The sequence below is a fragment of the Dryobates pubescens genome, chromosome 24 (genome assembly GCF_014839835.1).
Source record: "Dryobates pubescens isolate bDryPub1 chromosome 24, bDryPub1.pri, whole genome shotgun sequence".
NCBI classification, from domain to species: Eukaryota; Metazoa; Chordata; class Aves; order Piciformes; family Picidae; genus Dryobates; species Dryobates pubescens.
This window is the reverse complement of record NC_071635.1, coordinates 224,859-247,518: the sequence shown is the minus strand read 5'-3', so window position 1 is coordinate 247,518 and position 22,660 is coordinate 224,859. Positions and strand designations below refer to the sequence as shown.

Below are 22,660 nucleotides of genomic sequence, written 5' to 3'. Positions count from 1 at the left end.
TCTGAAAAATCCATGTTCACCTGTTTTGTTTTTATTAAAAGCTAGGGAAGCAGTATCCAGAAACTGTAGTAATTAAGCCCACATCTAACCTGGGTGACTTGGTAATTGCTAACAAATCAGCAACTATTTCTAAGAATTTAATTCTTAACAATTAGACTGCAGATAAGGTTTTATTATTTCTAAGGCAGATTATTATTTCCAGAGGAGATTAGCTGCTCAGAGCCAATCTTCCTGTGACATTTCAAAAGACTCTCAATATTCCTAGTCCAAACACTACTCCTAGACTAGTACAGTGCTACCTCCTGCCACCTGTGCTGCCTCCTGCTACCTCTCTTTTCCAAAGAACAGGGACATACTAGATTTCAACAGCTTTTCTTCTTCTTTATCACAGATAGAACAACATCATCTTTGATTTTCCCAGGAAATCAATGGGAAGTTGAAGATGGCAACAAACACGTTTCAGAGACACAAGTACTAGAGCACATGACAACAGAATACCTTTTTTCCTCAGTCTTTACAACTGGGATGTCAGTTCACAAAAGACTCAAAGAATTGTTTGGGTTGGAAGGGACCTTGAAGACCATCTAGTTCCAGCCCCTCTGCCATGGGCAGGGACACCTCCTGCTAGACCAGCTTGCGCAGGGCTTCATCCAACCTGGCCCTGAACACCTTCAGGGCAACCTGTTGCAGTGTCTCACCACCCTCACTGTAAAGAATTCCTTCCTAATATTCAATTTAAATCTCCCCTCTTTCAGCTCAAAGCCATTGCCTCCTACCTATCACGACAAGCCCTTCCCAGCTTTCTTGTAGGCCCCCTTCATATGCTGGAAGAAGGAAATAAGGAATTCTAACACTGAAGAGAAAAGAGTAATGAGGCCCAGACTGAAACTTCCTTGATTAAGATGCAAATCAGTTCTAAGTCTTGATGTTAAACTTCATGGGCACAAACAATTAGGAGAACCTATGGAGCCATGTGTTTTCAGCATGGCTAAGTAGAAAAGCAAGCCTTTGACATAACAAAGAAGGTTAAATATCGTTTATGTGATAGGAACAGCCAGAGAGACTGAGGGTTCAAAGGACCACTTGCCTATAAACAACCTATTCAATTTTGTCCCTACCAAAAAAAAAAAAAACCCTGTCCAAAGCAATTAGTTAAGCATCAGCACTGGATCTGACCTCAGGCTAAAGCTATTGGAAACACTTTTATATAATTTTCAGTCCTACTTAGCACTAACACATATAATTCTTGAACAAATACCCTACAATTTATAAATAGGTTTGTACTTTACATAACAAAAACTCTGTGACAAGAAGTAGTCTTTAGAATACACAGTAGTCACACTAAATGAATGTCTCTGCTTCACAAAAACTGTGAGAAATCTTGAAATGGCAAATATTGCTCAGACACTCACATCTGTTCAGCTAGGTGAGGGCAAAAGGAGAACCCCAAAATTCAGCACAGCTTTTTTTTGTTTTAAACATACCACTACTTTTGTTCTTTTTGCTTATAAACAAGGGTTTTTTTTACATTTGGGTAGCTACAGCAGCCAAACTAGAAATAATAAAATGATCTAAGGCATAAGCTCTCAGAAAATACCAAACAGGATGAGTTCTTATATTCATGAACTCACATAGTATCTCCAACAACTGGTCCAGTTTAGCCTGGAGTCACATCTATTTTTCTGCACAGTATCTGACAGTGGTCTTTGTTCAGAGGCATGGATGTCACATGCAGGACTGCAAGCTGCTAGGTGAGGATGAAGATAGTCTCAAAGATATTTTTTTTTTGTCTGCCTTGATAATTTAGGACACGTTATTCCACATACACTCCCTAGTTAAAACAAAGTGTAAAACCCCATCTTCCCAGAAGATTTTTATATAGATTTATATATACATACAGACACACACACGTCTGTATATTACACATGCCATACACTTATCACTATCACAACAGAAAGTGACCAACGATTTAGTGTCTGGAAACCAAGTCTCACCTACAGTGTTTTGAGATACAGATGACTATTCATAAACATCTCAACTTCAAATAACACACAGCAAAGAAATGTGTAACAAAAACCATGTAACAAAAGCTTGTTCATTTGTATTCACAGTGAATGAGGGAGGATAGAGAAGCAAGAGAGGAAGGGCTGGGATGCAAGTTATTTAATTTACCCTTACTCACCAGGAGACTCTCCTGACAAATCCAGGGTTTGGGTTGAATCTACAGAGGAAACCACACTGACAGCATTTGCAGGAATACTCATAGCAGCTGCAGAAGAGGAGATGGTTGATTTCTTTGGTGGTACAACAACACTCCTATGCGAAGACAAAAAGTAAAACACAACTGTATGAAGTTCCATACATCATGACTTCTGTCCACAAGTCTAGCACATTTGCTGTCAGATTAGGCATTAGGAGGAAATTCAGCCCCATGAAGGTGGCGAGGCACTGGAACAAGTTGTCCAGAGAAGCAGTGGAGGCTCCAAGCCTGGAAGTGTTCAGGACCAGGTTGGATGGGCCTTAGAGCAAGCTGGTCTAGCAGCAGGTGTTCCTGCCCATGGCAGGAGAGTTGGAACTTAGTGACTGTCAAGGTCCCGTCTGACCCAAGCCATTCTACGATTCTGTGTCCTGCAAAAGTTAACATCTCATCCACTTCTATAAAATCCCTGATAAACAAGCACACAGAAGATCATCAGGAAAAGCGACCTGCAACTAGATCTTCCTCCTCATGGTAGTTTCACTAAGATTTGGGGTTACACTGCAGGCAACTCTTTGCACAAGATACCATGGCATTTAAAATTAAAACATTATGTTATCAGCACCGAAGGTTGTCATGACAGTACTACTTTTGGTATTCCAGAACAGAAGACTAATTGCAGAAGGATACATTACAGCTACAAACATTCTAACTCACATCTTCACATGTGCATACAAACATGCTCATCTTAAAAATATGGCTATGGTGTGACTTTGAGTAGAATCATAGGATTGTTTGGGTTGGAAAAGCCCTCTAAGAGCATCCAGTCCAACACCACCATGGCCATTAAACCATGTCCCCGAGTGCCATGGCCACACATTTCTTGAACGCTCCCCAGGGATGGCGACTCCACCACCTCCTTGGGCAACCTGTTCCAATCCCTGACCACTCTTGCAGCTAAGAAATTTGTCCTGATCACCAACCTAAACTTTCCCTGGCACAATTTCAGGTCATTTCCTCTCATTCTATTACCTGACACTAGGGAGAAGAGACCAGCCCCCACCTTACTCCAACCTCCTTTCAGAGAGTTTTACTCATCTAACTCCTTTGGAGTTGAGGAGAGAATCTCCCTCTCTTAGACAATTTAAATGTCAGGCCTCACAGTCATTGTTAAAGCTTACACAGGAGCAGAAGATGCAAAGTGACAAGTTAGGCATGGAGATTTATCTGGCATGTTCCTAAGACATCTATTTATGCTATACCAATTTCAATTAAACTGCAGTGCTTTATTCCAAACACCTAAAAGGCCTTGTTAAGCATACGTTAAAGGCATTTTTAATTGCAAGTTAGCTCCATAAAGATGCAAAACCCCAGCTAATGAGGTAAAGAGTACAGCTGATATATAATGCACTCCCACAGCAGCGCTTACTTTTAATTACCTGGTGTTAACCGTAAGCTGAAAGTCTTCAACATTCCATTTATTTAATCACATCCTTTTTTGACAGTACTAAAACTACACACAGGAAGTATTCCCTTAACAGCTTTAAAATATTCATTTGCTGAATAAAGGAACTTAAAAACTTGACCCAAATTCAGATGCAATTATAACCAACAAAGTTCTGCCAAGTATTTCTGAAATAGTTCTTACTAGAATGGAGGGAGAATGACTGTGGTTGACTCCCTTCTTCAGCCCACAGGATGTCAGAGCAGCTAGACCACCTTACTGATTCAATCAATCCTCCTTAATGGCAGGAGTAGGCAGGCACCATACTTGGAGGCAGTATGTGTCATATCATTATAGGGGTGACTGCTAATGTTAACTATACGCTAAAAAAAGAGAAGCAACAACACCTGAGCCCCAGGTCGAGATATCTGCACCTCACCCATGAATTTTGATCGTATGTTCATGTCAGTTACCCTGAAACATGAGCAATGCACTAAAAACAATTCACATATTTAGACTGTCTTCTAAGTTATATCCACATTACCAATTAATTTTGCATCAGCCAGGTCCAAGAAGGGGATCTCATGCTCAAGAATCTATGACACTCGCTGCCTGGAAGCTGTTACTACTAATCCATAACAGACTTAAAATATCTGGAAGGGGCTGGGAAATTAGCACAAGTTTAGTGAGTACAAGATGCATCCACATATAGTACACTTCTGGCCATTTATCCAATGTTCATGACTCAGCACTGAAGCCCAGGTGTGCTCCCTCAAAGATTTTCAGTTCCTTTACTGTGCAGCTACCCAAGTCAAGAAGCAGTGATCAACAGTACCAACCCCAAATCGTGCAGGCGTATCACGAATACGTGGCTGTGGATTTTATCAGATCTCCGTGCCTGAGCTGGAAAAGCTTTGCACACCCTCTAATTATCCAGCATTATACTGGACACAAAGGGACATGGAAGAATGTTTACTGATCAGTTTTGGAGCGTATGTAGATGGCAATTGTGCCATCTGGTACAACAGGTAGTTGCCATAGGTGGTGTCTGTTCAAAGCTTCATTATTATTCACATAAGTAATTTTAAATCAAAAAAACATTAAATTACTTGAGGGTAAAACCAAATCTTCTGGGTTTGGTTTTGGTTTGGTTTTTGGGTGTTTTTTTTTTTTTCCCTTTTGTTTCCAGGGCTTTAAGACAATCATAGAATTTTTTTGGTTGGAAAAGACCTCCAAGATCATTGAGTCCAACCATCAACATAAGACCTCCATGGCAATTAAATCATGTCCCAAAATGCCATGTGCTCAAGTCTCTTGAATGCCTCCAGGGATGGTGACTCCACAAGTCGGTAAAAATGCTCTCAGAACATCAAATCTGAATGGCTGTGTCTGAAATCTACCGATCCTACTCTGATGTTAGTAACAGCACCAAGGACATGACAAAGATAGTATCTTAAGTAGTAAAGAGACAGACCTACATCTTAAAATAATAATTCATAAATAGCTGAACTTTGACTTGTTGAAAACTTAGCAATTAAGAGGCTGGAAGGATCAAGAAGGCATTTTACAAAAGGAGTAATTTTCAGCACTACTTCAAGAAGCTCCTCACAGCGCAAGTAAAACAGTTGTGGAACAGCATGGGAGCAAGGAAGCCTGCATGCAATTGAAGCTTCCCACCGCTGATCTGCAGCTGACAACGAGTGGAGACAAAAAGAAATTCCAGCTACAACAGGTTTCCATTCCCTGTTCTGACAGAACACTATATATTATCATTCCTTCCTGTAAACTCCTACTGACCTTCAGTGTGCTTAAGTGTAACTGCACTGAGGGAGTAGTGCAGCCCAGCAAGCTGACAGACTGTCTACAGTTACCCAAGCAGAGGTGCACCCAAGCAAAGGAATCAAGCAATTCCTCCCCCTCCCCAGGCTGTGAGAGAAAACAGAATCTTTGACCAACTCACCCTAAAGGTGGTTTCTAGTCTCAGATTAATCATAGAATGGTTTGGGTTAGAAAGGACCTTAAAGATCATCTAATTCCAACCCAAATGCTGAAGAAAATTAGTTTTGGATAGTGAACATCAATACTCAACTGAAATTATTCCAATTTGTCCAGCCAAAATAAAACAAACAGGATTTCTGGGGAGGAAAGATGGTTCCTTCTCCTGACAGTTGTGTCAACCCGAAGCACAAAGTCATGAGAAGTGCTGGATATTACTCAACAATGTGATGTAAAGAAACTCCAAAGCCTCAATGTCCTTTCTCTCTGTCTTCTAGTCATGACATTCTGACTCAAAGAATCCTTAAAATCGTTTGAGAATGATGAACTAATACGACTTCTTTCTAGCTAAGCATTGGTGCATTATTGCTGTATCTTCCCTCTCAATGCTACAACTGACCAATGCAGGATTTGTTTCAGGAGCTTACATTTCCTCATCTTCTACATGGTACAGCTCAATCACAGGCAGATTCATCTCTACCACACAAAAGCAAGCAAATTAAGTTGCTTGAAACATGAACATTGGTCATGCTTCACTCTTTACATTCTGAAATTCCTACATTCTTCCTTCTTTGTGTGGCAATGCGATATTTTCTCTGAATATTTAGGTGGAAACACAACTGTGTTCAAACAGAAATATTTGCCATTAACCACCAATGTTGCTTTGGGTTCGTCTTCCAAAAGATGATTTAAATGCTAATATAAGTAAAATGAATACATGAGACAAAGAATGTATGAGGCAGAGGAGAATCAGGATTAAATATTGCAGTGATTAAACTATGGAGTGTTTAGGACATTGTTAAACTAGGCAAATTTGTCAGGACAGTGTCTCAAAAATTAATGCTCCTTCAACTTCTCCCACATGACAGGGCACTTGCTTTTAAAGAGGCAGTCCTTTCTTGCAGCTAGATTGATATGCATTTCTTTAGTTATGTATCACTACACATGTAAGATTCATCAGTGTAGTGTTATTTCCTCGGAACTACAAAAAATAATCCTGTTTAAAATATCTGCAATCATGAGCTTCATCAGAGTAAGAATATACATTAAGCAGCCTCACACACAGGTAGAGGTGCATCACATTGAGGAAAGCCATCAATACAATTCACTCCTTAACATTCACAGTATCCCACCACTGCAATCAACTCCATACTTTTAGGATCCATTTCTACATTATAACATCCATTATTATCACATTCAAATGCTGGATGTAGAGAGCAAACAAGGAAAATTGCATTAAAAATATTCCTCAGGTGTATTTCAAGCAGACCTCACACACTATGGTAACATGAGCATTTTTGTTGCCTCATTTCCATGACCATATTAATTTTTTTTCCCTTTTTTAATTTAAAATCCAACTACTTAAGGTTGAAAGTAGAAATTTACTGCAGGTGGACTGATAAACATAGGTCGGTCCTGGTGAGAATGAGCCACTATAAATACATCTTAGCCAGAAGGTCAGTGTGTTATTAGTCCCAATTATGCTGAAGTGTGAGAAGCCTTTGTGTTGCAGACAATTATTCACCGCTGAATGAGCACAGGGCACTGAGCTGAACACCCACTTCCATCACACACAAAGGCTTACACCATAATGATCTACTCTGCCAAGGGCTCCATAAGGATTTCCTTATTGAAAGCTTTCTTGGGTTTCCATCACTGCTTCTTCTGTTTCAATACAAAATATCTATAAATATCTTCTAAATGTTAAGTAGCTTCCCCCCCCCCCCCCCCCCCCCCCCCCCCCCCCCCCCCCCCCTTTTTTTTTTTTTGACATTGGTAAGTCTGGAATTAACTTTAAAAGTCATTTCAAGTTACAAATTGTCCTTGGGTGCAAGTCAAATATTCCCAATATAACACGGGCCAGGCCAAACTGATGACCTCACTATAATTTAAAAATAATTACATGAGCTCTAATTCCCCTTGACATACAGGAATTTATAGAGATTTACTTATTAGCATTCCATTTTTTAGCACTGCACAGGAGCATAAGTGACAGTTTGTCTGTTTCCCTATGGAATAATGGTTTTCATTCAGAACCAAGAAGTCTTGTCCCAGGCTGCCAGAGTCGCCCCACTGCAGGGCTCCTATGCAATGAGCAAGGCCAATAAAGAAGCTGGAAGGCTTATCTTTTTCTCTGCTAGTGAGCCAGGAAAGCAGCCTGCCATGTCAGTGTCATTCCATGAGCTCTGCTGTCCGTGGATAATACCCATTCTCTTATGTGCCCCTTGAAATATCCGAAGGGAAAGGAAGAAAAAGAGATTCTCAAAACCATCAGAGATCAGAGGCAGGTGAATGGGGGAGGAGAAAAGAGCTGATAGAAAGAAAACAATCATTTTTGCTACAGAACTTCAAAATCAGCTTGGAAGGGAGAAGACTTCAAACAGTGCCTCTCCAGCCCCAGCAGAACGCAAATTTCTGGCATGCCAAAGGAACCTGAGCTTCACATCCCAGCATATATGCCTTGATCTATACACCCTCCATTTTCATATTCTCTCTGTACCTGATGGACTTTATCATATCAGTGACAAATTTATTCTTTTTAGACTTGAAACCCAAACTGTTGAAGTCTAAAATGTATTCATTCCATATCAAAAAAGGGACTTGGATTCAATTTAACTGAAACACCACAACCAAGCATTACAAAGGCACTGGCTGAGAAATGTGTAAATACAGTCTGAGCCAAACTAAGCAGCTTATGGATGATGTTCCAAAAAGATAAACAAGCTTGTTAACATCCCTGCTCCCCAAGCTAGAGCACAGCTGGGACAAGACTGGGACCAACCTTCAGAATCAGCCTCTTCTCATGTCATGATTATTGAATGTTTCCACAAAGAGCAGGAGAAGCCAGGAGAGACCAAGATTTTATTTGCCACAGCAAGTGGTAGCTTATGGGTTTAATTAAGTGAAGAGAAATGACATTTTTTTAAAATTTCACCTAAGCTTTGGTTACTTTTAGTTTTGTTTTATTTAAATACTTTCACATTAGAACCCCTCTTCTTTCTCAAAGATCACCACTACATAAGGAAACTGCTGGTTTAGGACACACTGAAATTGGAACATGAATTCATGTCCCTAAGGATCTTGGGGGGAAAAGCCAATGAAAGTCTTGAACTTTACCATGATAAACCCCTGGCACCCACTAATCACAAGATTGTATCTTCACATGAGATAAGGGGAAGATTTTTGGCATGGGAATGAGCACATACACCTAGCTGTTTGCAAAGGCTTGCAACCTGGCAGCCTTTCAGTAAGGTTTCACTCAGATAGCTGTTACTGTATACTCTCCAGCTATGGCTGGAGAGTTGATAATCCTTAAGATATGAGGAGAGTTTTGATTTCTGACACAGCATTCCTGAGATAAATGCAGGATCACAGAGATGCTTTGAAATTCCCAGAGATACCCCACTGGCAAACTGCTACATGGGAACAACTTTCAACAAAGTGTGTTTAAAAAGCAAGAAAGGAAAGACAAAGTTAACTCACTGAAGTGATTTTTTGCCACCAAACAATATACTAAATGTAGACCAGACACAAGCAATAAAAGAGCATCCCAGAGCCTGTTTTTCCAAAGGTTCCAAATATATAGAAGCGTTTTTGCCTACACCCTAAATAAGAGCTCCTATTCGCCCCTCTATTACAGATCCTGGTAAAACAGGTTTTCCTTTCCCCGGCACAACTCTTCCTGCTGTTGTCACTAGGTGTCATATCAGAGCATAAACTTCTACTTTAGGCAGAGCTGCACTACATAGAGTCACCTTCCAGTGGCCAGGAAGCTTTCCCATCTGTGTCCTTTCAAATACAAACGTTTCATAGACACAGTTACTCCCTTTCAACAGCAGCCTGCCTTACAACTGCATTCACCTCAGGTGTAAGACTGCATGTCCCCACCAGACGGTGGATGACTAGGGGCAACACTTCCACATCACCATGTACACTGCTGCCTACCTGCCCTACCACAAACACAGGGCAATGAAAAATTAAAGCCACCTAGAAACACAGACCTGCTGAAGGACAAAATGTTTCATACTAGTTCATAACCTTATCCTCACATATTTTCCTGCAACCCAGACCCAGTCATGTCCTGGGCAGCAGGACAGGGAAGGGATTCTGCTCCTCTGTTCTGCTCTGCTGAGACCCCACCTGCAATGATGGCTCCAGCTCTGGAGTCCCCAGAACAAGGAGGACATGAGACTGTTAGAACAGGTCCAGAGGAGGCCATGAAGAGGATCCAAGGGCTGGAGCATCCCTGCTCTGAAGACAGGCTGAGAGAATTGGAGCTGTTCAGCCTGGAGAAGAGAAGGCTGCAAGGAGACCTTAGAGCAGCTTTCCAGGATTTGAAGTGAGCTACGGCAGAGCTGGAGAGGGACTTTTGAGAAAGGCATGGAGTGACAGGTCAAAGGGTCATGGTTTCAAACCTCAAGAAGATGGATTTAGGTGAGACATGAGGAAGAAATTCTTCCCCCTGAGGGCCATGAGGCACTGGAACAGGCTGCCCAGAGAAGTTGTGGAGGCTCCAAGTGTGGAAGAGTTCAAAGTCAGGTTGAACGGGATCCTGAGCACCCTGGTCTAGTAGGAGGGGGTCCTGCCCATAGCAGGGGGGGTTGGAACGAGATGGTCTTTAAGGTCCCTTCCAACCCAAACCATTCTATGATTCAATGACATTGAGCCCCGCCCATGAAACACAAAGTCACAGGAAACTCCTACCCACAAGTAATTACAGTGTAGAAATGCAGAAACCTACACAAACCCTTACAAAACCCCCTTGCCCTCTGCTCTTCTATTTACAAGCATGGTGCTGTCCACATCTTCAGTCCATGCAACCCCTGGACATAGTAAATATCAGTGTTGTCTACTACACTTGGGAAAAGATAAGGAGATGAGATTGAGGTGTAGAGGACACCTAAATTATTATCAGGAAAGAGGAACCTCAGCTTAGAGTGAAAGAAAAAAGAAGCAAAGCAGGAATGCTCCATTTCACATCCACCATAGCATTCCAGTACTAAGAAAGGCAGATATTTGTTAAAATGCAACAATTCAAATGCTATTCAAAGAACCACAGAATCGTACAATCACCCAGGTTGGAAGGGGCATCTAAAGGTCATCCAGTCTAACCCCCTTTGCAGTCAGCAGGGACATCCTCCACTACATCAGGTCACCCAGAGCCCTGTCCAGCCTCACCTTGAATATCTCCAGGGATGGAGCCTCAACCATCTCTCTGGGCAGCTTGTTCCAGTGCGCAACTACCCTCATGGTAGGAGCTTTTTTAACTTGTAAATCAAAGCATCTGTATTATGTGAAGCACTAGATGACACTGGCCATGAGATCCAGTGAAGTATGAATTTTTCTGTTCCTTATAGATACCTTAAGCAAAACAAACCAGCCCAAACCTTTCAGAAGCTGTATTACCTGTCAAAGGAATGGAACTGTACAGGTTGCTCAGCCGCTCCATCACCAAGAGCTCCAAGGAAGGTTGGTGGCATAAAAGCAGCATCCACTGCAGTCCCATCAGCTGGGGTGCTTACCAAGCTTCTCAGGATGTCCTTTACATTGACATTTTTTGCAGCTGGCACAGAAGTTTCAGGCTTACTGTCTTCAGGTCCTGTCTTGTTTCTGTCCTCCTGAGACTTCTTCACTTCTAATGAAAGCGTGCACAGGACTTCACTGACTGCATCAGGACCTGCACTGACACTCAGAGGTCCTGCTTCAGCAACACTACTGGAACTGTTCATTTGCCCTGAAGCCGGCTCCTCCCCAAGGCCAGAATCCCTTCTTTGTACAACTGCTGTACTTTCTGAATCTTCAGTGGAGGCTGAAGTCCCATGAGCAGCAGGTGGGTTTTCCACATCTGTTCATAACAAAATAGGAAACACATTTTAAGTTCACTATTAACAGAACTGCATTCACCATATTACTCCTAAAGAAGCAACACCAATAGGTGGCAAGTGAAATAACACAGATCTAGGTGTTTCCTCCTGCCTACTTACAGATTCAATACTATCTGTAAGTATTGCATACAAAACTGAGAACAGAAACAGTCCCTTCTCATTTCTGAGAAGCCTGGAAAGTTATAGCATCCAAAAATTGAGACAAGGAAATAGAAGACACTGACTCAGCAGGCAATGAATTAATTCTCCTGTCCACCTTTGGGACAATCACAGATGTTTTACAGTAGAAACAAAAGATGCTAGCCCATGCTAATGTATACTTAACTTTACACAAAATAGTAATGTTTCTGCAACAAGCACTTGGGAATACTCAGCAGCTTCAGTGAGATGAACCACTGCACACAACAATACCAACCTGGATATCAGGCTCTTCTCACATCAGAAAAGGATGCACAAAAACATTGAGGCACTACAATGTCATTGAAGTGACCATAATGCACATTTCCACATGGACTTCTACAGAATGTTAAGATGCACAAGCTGCAGTATCTCATTTGGCTAAACAACTATTTCATTAAATACTCACCTGCAGGAGGAGTTTCATTGTTCCCATTCTCTGCCTCCTTGAAGGCCTGGCTATGGTTTGGTGCTTGTCTTTCATTCTGGGGTTCCAGTATATCTCTGTATTTCGAAACCATAAGCACAGAAATAAAATACACAACAGCCAAAGCCAAAAATTGAGCCTGTTTACTATCCTCCTGTAAAAAAATAGAAAAGAAGCAGGGGGAGACACAGATTTTTCCATTACAATCTCAGCAGTGTGTTTATTGTTCTGCAAAGTATGCCCAGTGCTACCATAAACAGCCCCAGAGTAAGCCGATATGTCAGCAATGGAAGAACAATCCTCTCTAGTCACAGTTTGTCTCCCCTGTAGAGCTGGGGAATGCAGCAGTCGTGCTCAAGTCGTATTAATCCTTTCACTTGTCATTTATAAGCATGACTGCTTTGACTAAGGTTGTGTATGTTGACTGTGTGCTTCAAATCAGTGCAGGGACTAGGTCTCCCTTATTTATTTACAGGTGTTTCCTCTGTTATCTTTCCTCAGATGTGCCAAGACATTAACAGCATTTGCTATGAAGTACAACCAGGGCAATGTGCTCAACAAAACTGTAAAAGCATTTATAAGCTAGTACGTATTAATGAAGTGGAACAAATTCCAGAACCAGTGTTAAGGTTTTGTGTCCAGATGGATACACAATGTCCAATTAAACTAGGCAAATTCAAACAGGAACTGGCAAACATGCATTAGTGTTACAGCTGAAACTTCATGAAGGGATTTTTAAGAAAATCTTAATATGAACTATGCCAGGTACCTCCCAGTGCACTCAGTCACTCCCAATAAAGCAGAGGAAAAAGCCAGGTCCCAGACCTGACCAGACATTTATGATTTAGCCTAAGCCTGCCCCCTTTGGCTGCTGAAGGAAGAAAAGCCTTTGGGATTACAGGAGAACTGAATCACAGGACGTTTGGGGCTGGAAGGGACTTCTGGGGCCAGATCATCTAGTCCCAACCCCTACTGTCACAGCAGGGTCACGCAGAGCAGGATGCCCAGGATTACAATATCCAGGTAGGTTTTGAAAGTCTCCACAACCTCTCTGGGCAGCCTGCCACAAGGCTCCACCACACTCACATCAAAGTTTCCCCTTAAGTTCAAATGAAACCTCCAGTGTACAAGTTTGCGCTTGTTGCCCCTTATTCTATCACTGGGCACTGAAAAGAGCTCAGTCCCATCCTCTTGGCCTCCACACTTCAGCAATGAGAAGACCTCCTCTCAGTCTGTTCTTCTCCAGACTAAAGAGCCCCAGGTCTCCCAGCCTCTCCTCATAAGAGAGATTCTCCAGTCCCCTCAGCATCTTTCTTGCCCTCACTGGACCAGTCAGTAACAGAAAGCGAGAAAGAGAAACCCTGGTGGATTCAATAGGCAAAAAACCCAGCAGCTTTGTGTGTATTCTTGGGGGCTTTCAAGAAAAAATGCACACACACAACGTGCTGGATTTTGAAGACTGCAGAGACAAGTTGTGGCTGCTCCAACCCTGGAAGTGTTCAAAGCCAGGCTGGATGGAGCTTGGAGCAAGCTTGTCTATCAGGAGTCCCTGCCTAAGGCAGGGGAATTGGAACTGGATGATCTTTAAGGTCCCTTCCAACTCCATTCTGTGCTTCTATGATTACTTTAGCTTCCACCGGTATGGACGACTCACTTCCTGTTACTCTTTTGCACACCAGTACTGAAGTAGGGGTTGTGAGAAACTTGTTTCAATCAATAATTGCTCTAAAGATCAAAACCACAAATCCTTCACTACTCTGGATAGAACAAAAGTCACTGTGTAAATCATTATACTTGCTAAACAGTCCAATTACTGTAAAACAAGTTCTAGTCTCCAAGCTTGTGGCCACCAATGAATCATGGCCATTATAGCTGCTGCATTTGCTTACAGAGGTGTTTTTTTTCCTAAGCAATCAATCTCAATTTCCTCAATATCAGCTATAAAGTTGCTGACATAGGGCAAAGATATTTTTAGTCAATTCAAGACTAAAAACCATAAGCATATTGGCACACAAATTGTTTCCTCTGAGGGGAAGCAATGGAATTAGAGATGACCTCTAATTTCCAATGCGCTCAAAAACATTCCTTTTCCAAAGAGTATCCATAGCCACCTTTATAAGGCCTAGTACATATAAACAGTTTGTCTCACCAGCATGCAAAAGTATATATTTAATATACAAATAGGCAGAACTCCAGAGCATCAGCTCTTAGAACATACCAAAGACCTTGGTCAGCAGGTAGCCACTGACACCTTTTCCCTTTCTAAATTCAAGCACTCCAACAGTTTCAGAGTATTAGGAGTTCCTCCCTACTGCAGGCGATATTCAGGTTTAGTAAATTCAATTTAGCTAAAATGTGTGACACACAGCAAGTGTTCAGCAGATATATGCAGGATCTAGCTACAAAGAAACAACATTATTTGTAACTTACTATGTCTCTGAACACTACTGCTCGGAGTCGATTAATATCCATATCCTGCAGAAGTCTGTCATGGTCTCGGATTGGAGAAATGCCACCAGTCACTATGTCCACTGGACTCTGTTAAAAAACCCCCAAACAGCAACAAAAACACACCCAAACAATTGTTTTAGCTTCTGGTTTTAAAAGCATTCTATCAAGAAACATGAAGCGTGCACATCACCATACAAAGATCAGATATGCATTTAATAGAATCGCTTTGGTTGGGAAAGATGGATATTAGAAGAAATGTCTTTGCTGCAAGAGTGGTCAGACACTGCAACAGGCTGCCCAGGGAGGTGGTGGAGTCACCATCTCCACATGTATTCAAGAAATATTTGGACGTGGCACTTTGGGATATGGTTTAATGGCCACGGTGGTTGTAGGTCAATGATCTTAGAGGTCCTTCCCAACTAAAACAATTCCACAATTCCATGACCCTCCTCATTTGCATTACATGGAGCTGCATGTGAATTTAAGAACTGAACCCTGAATGGGATCTGGTACTTGCCTTTGCCGCAGACTTCCCTGTTCCTATAAAGCCCTGCACTGCTTTTTGGTTCTTCACAGTGTCTCCAGTAGGTTTCATCTGTGCATGCTGCTGACACTCCAAGCAATTTCTTACTGCTACTGCGCACACTTGAGGGGAAAAGAAATGTTCACAATTAATCTGGGTAATAGTATTGTCTATATCCCCTGCTGAGATGCATAAGGTACTTCTGTTCAGCACCCACACTAAAAAGTTTCAGCACATCAGTAAAATGCTGTTTTGCTTCCACGCATTCTAAACAGCTGCAAAACAATACTCAAACTCCTTAATTTATAATTAATACTGACCTATTAGAACACATTTGCTATATCTAACAGCTACTTCAAAGTGAGGAAGTGAGCATAACTCATTGAAACTGCACCATGCATACAGCCACGGGGCAGGGAGGGCAGACTAGCAAGGCAGAAAGATAAGTGCTGCACTTGTGAACCGAACCACATCATCATGGAATGGGTTGGAAGGCACCTTAAAGATCATCCAGTTCAAACCCCTCCCATGGGCAGGGCACCTCCTACTAGACCAGCCTGCTCAAGGCCCCAGTCCAAGCTGGCCTTGGACACTTCCAGGGTTGCCTCAAAATGCTCTGTTACTCTTAGCCTAGATGTTCTGGAGTTACAGAGTTTATTTATTTGTTTTTGTTTAGCTTCACAATTGTACCTGAATCATCTTCTAATATTATTTTCAGAGGAAAAAATTACTACCCCACCTCTATACCTGTTTGCATCCCATAAATCTTGTTCTGCCTGCACGAAGATTTAATGGCCCAGAAAAGGGGAGGAAGACTAGCTGCTGCTGAGGCTCTGAGCTGTTCTGGCTCTCATGCAAGTTAAACTTTTCATTACAAATATCTTACAGCATGCAGCTAGCATAAATATTGTACTCCTCTATGAGCTAACTGAAGCCAGTTATGATCATCTATGTTCTCATTTCCAGACCAGTCATTACTTATTTTTACTTTTTTGTTTTTAAGATAATGACCATTTTCTGTCAATCCAGTTTGATGCAAACACACTGTAACACTGGCTACTGCCAGTATTGGCAGCTACTGCCCAATCTGACCCCTGCCCTGAAGAAATTTACATCTCTAGTTTTCACCATACCTTCACCCGCTGACCTCAAGATTGAAATCTCTTTTCTATATATTGTAGAGGCTCATATTTTGGGGCAAGATTTTAAAACCTCTATATTCTCAGCCTTGAGTACTTGGGGAACTTTGGCAAAAGAAGTATCTTTGTGGATAAAACAGGTTCACAATAGTCAGGCTACAAAACTGAATAATATCTTCTATTTCAACTTTTTAAGGAAGAAATGTATTGCAGAATACATTAACAGTGAAAATAGTAAAAGATGAAAGATTCCAATGCTTCTTTGACTGAATTTCATCTTGATTTAACAAAAAAAAACACAACCCCCCCAATAAAGCTAACAATTGCTACCTATTTCATCAAAGCAGGCTCCTATGCTCAATGAGTGCTTTTATTTGCTTACCCAGGCGAAGACATTGTCGCAGAACTCCTCCAGATGACATATTTTTCTCAGACTCAATTTCAGTAAAACCAAGAGAGCTTGCAAAAATCAGCACATCCACAAGGTTGATTAATCTCTGGAGAAATGTTAAAGATGCTTCTACTGAAAGGCCTTGAGTTGGCTCAATATTTTCCAATTCATGCTACACAGAAAAATTGAAAAGAGCATTTACTATTCCACAAAGGTGGTATTAGTCTTATACCTTTAAGAAAAACCAATGCTGGAAGTTCTGTTTTCAGTCACATTCAAAAGTGGTAACTAGTCATATTCTAGGAAAGATCATTATTTTGGGGATTTAATCCCATTCCAGACCACTATGGGACAACTAAATTAGGCATTTCCTTTTTTATGCCTTCAAGCAAAGAGGGCAGGCACCTAATTTATCTTAGAGAAAGCATGGCGGTAGCAAAGGGAGGAAAGAGATGCTTGTGGAAACATCACCCACACATTCCTGTTTGCCAAAAGGACAAATGTAACAGTTAATAGAGTGCATAAAGAAAGGCTTCCTCCCACAAGAGATAAGAATTTCAAATAAAACTGGAGTTTCTTACAGTAGCAGATGTGGCAGCAGAAAGCAACGGCAATATCCCACCACAAGCCATGATCATGTTGTCCATCACCTGAGAGATGAGGTGAATTGTGTTATGCACAAAAACGACGTTGTCACTGCTGTTCACAAAGTCCATCACAGTTTTTGTAGAATGGCTGTACAAGAAAACAACCCAAACAAACCCACATTCAGAATTTGTGTGGTGTTTTAGGATCTCCATGCTTTCATCAGACTCAAACTAGACAGTCAGCAGTGGGGCAGTGAATAGCACATGACTGTAAGGGTCAACTGATATCAGAGAAGCATAGAATCAATAAGGTTGGAAAAGACCTCAGAGATCATCAAGTCCATCCTGTCACCCAACACCTCATGACAACTAAACCATGGCACCAAGTGCCACGTCCAATCCTTTTTTGAACACCTCCAGGGATGGTGACTCCACCACCTCCCTGGGCAGCACATTCCAATGGCCAATTACTCTTTCTGGGAAGAACTCTCTCCTCACCTTGAGCCTAAACTTCCTCTGGCACTGTGAGACTTCTTCTGGCACTCCTGAGATTGTGTGCTCTTGTTCTGATGGTGGTTGTCTGGCAGAAGAGACCAACCCCCCACCTGGCTACCACCTCCATTCAGGGAGTTGTAGAGAGCAATAAGGTCTCTTCTCCAGGCTAAACAATCCCAGATCCCTCAGCCTCTCCTCATAGGGCTTGTGCTCAAGACCTCTCCCCAGCCTTGCTGCCCTTCTCTGGACACATTCAAGAGTGTCAGTATCCTTCTTAAACTGAGGGGCCCAGAACTGGACACAGGACTCAAGGTGTGGCCTAACCAGTACTGAGTACAGGGGCACAAGGGGAATTAAGGGACAGGAACATCTGTCTGGTGAGGAAAGGCTGAGAGCCCGGGGGCTGGTTAGTCTGGAGAGGAAGACTGAGAGGGCATCTGATCAGTCTATCAATACCTGAAGGGTGGGTGTCACAAAGAAAGGGCCAGACTCTTTTCACTGGTGCCCAGTGATAGGCCAAGGTGCAATGGACACACACTGGAACGCAGGAAGTTCCATCTCAGCATGATTAAAAACTTTCCTGTGAGGATGCTGGAGCCCTGGAGCAGGCTGCCCAGGTAAGTTGTGGGGTCTCCTTCTCTGGAGACTTCCAAGACCCACATGGATGCATTTCTCTGTGGCCTGCCCTAAGTGATACTGCCTTTGCATATGAAGCACAGAAATTTACCTTCTCCACATCTGTATATCTGTTTCTATGGAAAAGAGTAAGTCTGTGAGCAAGCGCTGATGCATCAGTGACCACTTGAACTCCGGGATCCGGAACACAGCTGACCTAGATTCTCTCCTCTGCCCATCTGATGCAGCAGCCAGCTCTCGTCCTGAAGAGTCTTGCTGCCTTGAGGTCTGAACAGTTTTCAGACAGAGGGAGGAAAAAACCAAACCACAATCCAGCTGTTAGTTTCCATGACACCCAATGAAATGCACTGAATAGACTGGAGATACCACTCAACTAGTTTAGACCCTGTGCATGTTTACAAGTAGAGCCAAGACTAATGACACAAAAGCTGTTTACTGGATATACCAAACCTATCAACTAGTCTACAACTACACTACCACACCTGCCAGTCTAGGAATACACATGCAGCAACCCAACCTTACCAGAGGGAAAATATATGTTGCTGTAGACAGTGGTTTTCCTCCTTTAAGGAAGAATGGTGCAGAATGAAGAGCATCCATTAGCAGGTGTCTCTGCAGAAGGGAAGTACTCAGATAGGTGACTATTTAACCATGAAAAGCTGGCTTAGAACTAAAGGCAAGAGGGGTGGAGCACTGCAGCATACAGCAGCTCAGTTTTAAATTGCACTTGCACAAAAAAGTTGGGCTGATGTGACGGAGAGACAATCCTATCAAATTTTATGTTTCCAATATATCTATTTGAAACTTCGTAACATCTCATGGGTTTTGTGTACCTGCAGAGCAGCTAGTATAACAAAACATCCCCACAAGTTCCACCAGGATTTGAACAAAACTATACATTTTCTTTCTCATATAGTACTATTTTTTCCTGTGCAAGCAACATTTGCTTCTCAACTATCTAAGAGAACAGTCTTACTAAAAAGTGTAAAAGGGGAGTAAAGAAGAAACTTAGGTGAAATCCTCTCAAAATACAGAAATGTCTCTTTCAATTCTTCAAACTGAAAAAGCACCAACACAGATGAACTGTCCATCTGGCCAAATACTCTAGCAGCAGCAATCAGTGGATGCACAAAAAATAAAATCTTAGAGACTTCGCGTAACACAAATCAGTAAGAATTAGAGCTATTTTCATCAAGAATTGAAAGCATTCTTTAGATAACTCACAAAATCCACACACATTAAAATCTCCTGAACACATACAGGCACAATTTTTTCCCCCCAAAAATCACATAAAACCACAACTTCCTTTTACGCTAGACAGAGGAAGGACAGGTAGAATTTACCTCAGGTATGGATCTAGGGTGTGGAGGTGCTTCTAGACACTTGCTAGCTTTCAGTTCCAGTCTTTCCGTATCCGATGCAACATTGGAAACATCAAGTTTGGCGATTCTCTTGTCAGAGGCTACAGCAGGCTCTGCCACATGGGCATTTGCTTTTCCTTCAGCTGTTTTGGTTTCACTGAAAAGCATCTTCTCTTCATCTAGCTTCTTTCCCCCCCCTAAATCTGGCTGAATGGCTACTTCTGGTAAAGAAGTCACTTCTTGTTTCCCATCCACACCCTCCATACCTTCAGATTTTAAAAGCACAGATTTGGGTGGCTTCTCTGGTGGTTTGTCCTGTGTTGTCATTTCCCTTGAGCTCTGCTCCTTGTTTGTTTTGTCAACCTCTTCTGAAGGCAAAGGCATACTACTTTCCTCTTTCAGATCAACAAAGTCATCTTCCTCTTCCACCTCTGCTGCTGATTTGTCCAGTCTTTCTGCAGTTTCTCCTTCCAAAGCAGTTTGCGTTGCTAAAGAAGCAGCAGAGACAGCCATGGTTTCTTCCACAAGCTCATCAGCTTTGCTCAGAGAATCTTCGATAGCTTCAGCTATTCCAGTACTGATTTCTGAAACACTGGGCTTCACTGCTTCTGGAGAAAGTTCTACACCAGGCACTGCTGCTAGATCCTGGGCAGTCTCTTTGTCTTCCACTTCTATCTCCTCCCTATGATTACAAACCAAAGGAGCTTGTTGGTCACCATCTGATGACGTATTTGTCTCCTTCTTTTCAGTACTACACTCCATGTCACTGGCAATGCAGGAAGGAGCAGAAGCATCTTTTAACTCCAAACATTTCTGCTTTCCCTTGATTTTAGCTTCTTTTTTTGTTCCAGAGATTGTTCTAATGGGAGTTGAAGGATGTATTCCACTGCCCTCACCTCCTTTCCCTTGGTATTCCCTGTACATTTGAGAAAGACTCTCCTTGTGCATTTCAAAAGTTACCTAAAAAAAAAAGTACATTTGAAACTATATACTTTTTCTGGAAAACACAACAAACACCAAGCAAAGACCCAACAACCAACCAACAACCACCACAAAACACAAAGTCATACAAAGTTACACTACAAATTTGTATTAGATACTGTCCTTATAATTATAAAAATAAAAAATTTCTCATTGGAGCCCACTTCAACTGGGAGCAAATTTTCCTTAGGTGTGCCTCTTATACCTAGCCAAAAAGAAGAAAATAATATTAAATAAATGAACATCAGAGTACAAAAGCCCTAGGCTGATCCTGACAACCAAAAATCAAAAGTTTACTAGAAGTACTCATAGCTTTAAAGATCACTTATAGTAAAAGAAGTGAAAATCCTCCAAGTTTAATATTTATAATTAACACTTGTATTATTCCCTAGGTTAATTACACTCATCTGTAATTAGAGATATCTAATTATTTGTAGAGTCCTGCCCTGGGGACAAAAAAAACCCTTCACCAGTACAGGTGAGGGGCTGACCTGCTGGAAAGCAGCTCCACACAGAAGGACCTGGGAGTGCTGGTGGACAAGTTGCCCATGAGCCAGCAATGTACCTTCCTCTGGTGAATGCTATTCAGCTAGTCTGAAAGGCACATAAAAAATCTGATTGAAGTGATTCCTATGGATAGATGAAAGAAATTGTTATGGTTTTAAGTATACAAAACTGCAAAGAGAAAAATTCTTTATATACATACTGATATAATTCATTTGCCCAAATAAATAGCTACGTGATAGAAGAAAATCCCACTAGACTAACTGAAGTTTTTATTACACTGTCACTCAATCTAGTTTATTTATACCTTTCTATTTAGGATTTAAATTTATCTTCTGTAACAGAGGTGTTTGTTTATCTATAAGCTTAGTTCTCCACAATTTCCCAAGGTAGCAGCTACAGCTGAGGGTTTTCTTTTTTTAAAACCATTTTCTTTATCAAAAACACTTTCCATAGACAAGGCAGAGCAAATTTTACTACATCTCTAAGGGAACATTTTTTTATCTCATCTAAGAAGGACCTCGGAGTCCTGGTGGACAATAAGTTATCCATGGGACAATGGTCTCCTGATGTACATTCAGAAGAGTGTGGCCAGCGGGTCAAAAGAAGGTTTCTATTCCCCTCTGCTCTGGAGAGACCATATCTGGAATACTGTGTCTGCTTCGGGGCAACCCAGTTCAAGAGGGACAGGGTACTGGAGAGAGTACCACAGAGGCTACAAGGATGATGAAGGGGCTGAAACATCTGTCTGATGAGAAAAGGCTGAGAGACCTGGGGCTGGTTAGTCTTGGAGAGGAGAAGGCTGAAAGTGAGTCTTATGAATGTTTACAAATATCTGTAGGATGGGTGACAAGAAGGTGTCAGGCTCTTTTCACTGGTGCCCAGCAACAGGAGCAGGGGCAACAGACAAACTGGAACGCAGGAAATTCCGCCTCAGCAAGAGGAAAAACTTCTTAGATGTAAGAGTAGCAGAGCCCCAGAGCAGGCTGCCCAGAGAGGTTATAGACTCCTCCAGAGACTTTCAAAACACACCTGGGACATGTTCCTGTGCAGTTTGCCCTAGGTGACCCTGCTTTGGCTGGAAGGATAGACTCATCTCCAGAGGTTCTTTCCAACCCTACCATTCTGTGACTCTGTGATTAAGTACTGCCCTTCAAATAACAGCCAAATTAAAAGAGCAACACACAAATGTGCTGTACAAAAAAGATGCAGACAGGCTGGGAAGCCTCCAGAGGACAGCCAGAAGAATGATCAGAGGACTGGAAGACCTGCTGCATGAAGGAAGCCTGAGAGCACTGGGTTTGTTCAGCTCTGAGAAGAGAAGGTTTAAGGGACACCTTATAACCATGGACCAGCACATAAAGGGTGGCTACCAGGAGGATGGAGACTCCCTTTTGACAAGGAATGCCATGGAAAAGACAAGGAGTGATGGGGACAAGTTACTGCTGGGGAGATTCCCATTGGACT

The 22,660-nt window shown here is 42.0% G+C and overlaps 1 protein-coding gene across 2 annotated transcripts in view; it reads right to left on the bottom strand.

Moving 5' to 3' along the window:
* LRBA (LPS responsive beige-like anchor protein) overlaps nt 1–22,660 on the bottom strand; it is a 324,288-nt gene that overhangs the window by 246,472 nt on the left and 55,156 nt on the right. The window contains exons 22-31 of one of the 2 annotated variants that reach the window (XM_054172464.1): nt 19,691–20,668; nt 18,870–18,959; nt 18,439–18,614; nt 17,211–17,364; nt 16,621–16,801; nt 15,094–15,221; nt 14,556–14,663; nt 12,108–12,279; nt 11,043–11,481; nt 2,183–2,316 (exon numbers count right to left, since the gene is read on the bottom strand). In XM_054172464.1, the coding sequence (XP_054028439.1) occupies nt 2,183–2,316; nt 11,043–11,481; nt 12,108–12,279; nt 14,556–14,663; nt 15,094–15,221; nt 16,621–16,801; nt 17,211–17,364; nt 18,439–18,614; nt 18,870–18,959; nt 19,691–20,668 (2,560 nt within the window). The remainder of the gene's footprint in view (nt 1–2,182; nt 2,317–11,042; nt 11,482–12,107; nt 12,280–14,555; nt 14,664–15,093; nt 15,222–16,620; nt 16,802–17,210; nt 17,365–18,438; nt 18,615–18,869; nt 18,960–19,690; nt 20,669–22,660) is intronic. The other variant, XM_054172465.1, reaches the window with a different exon arrangement.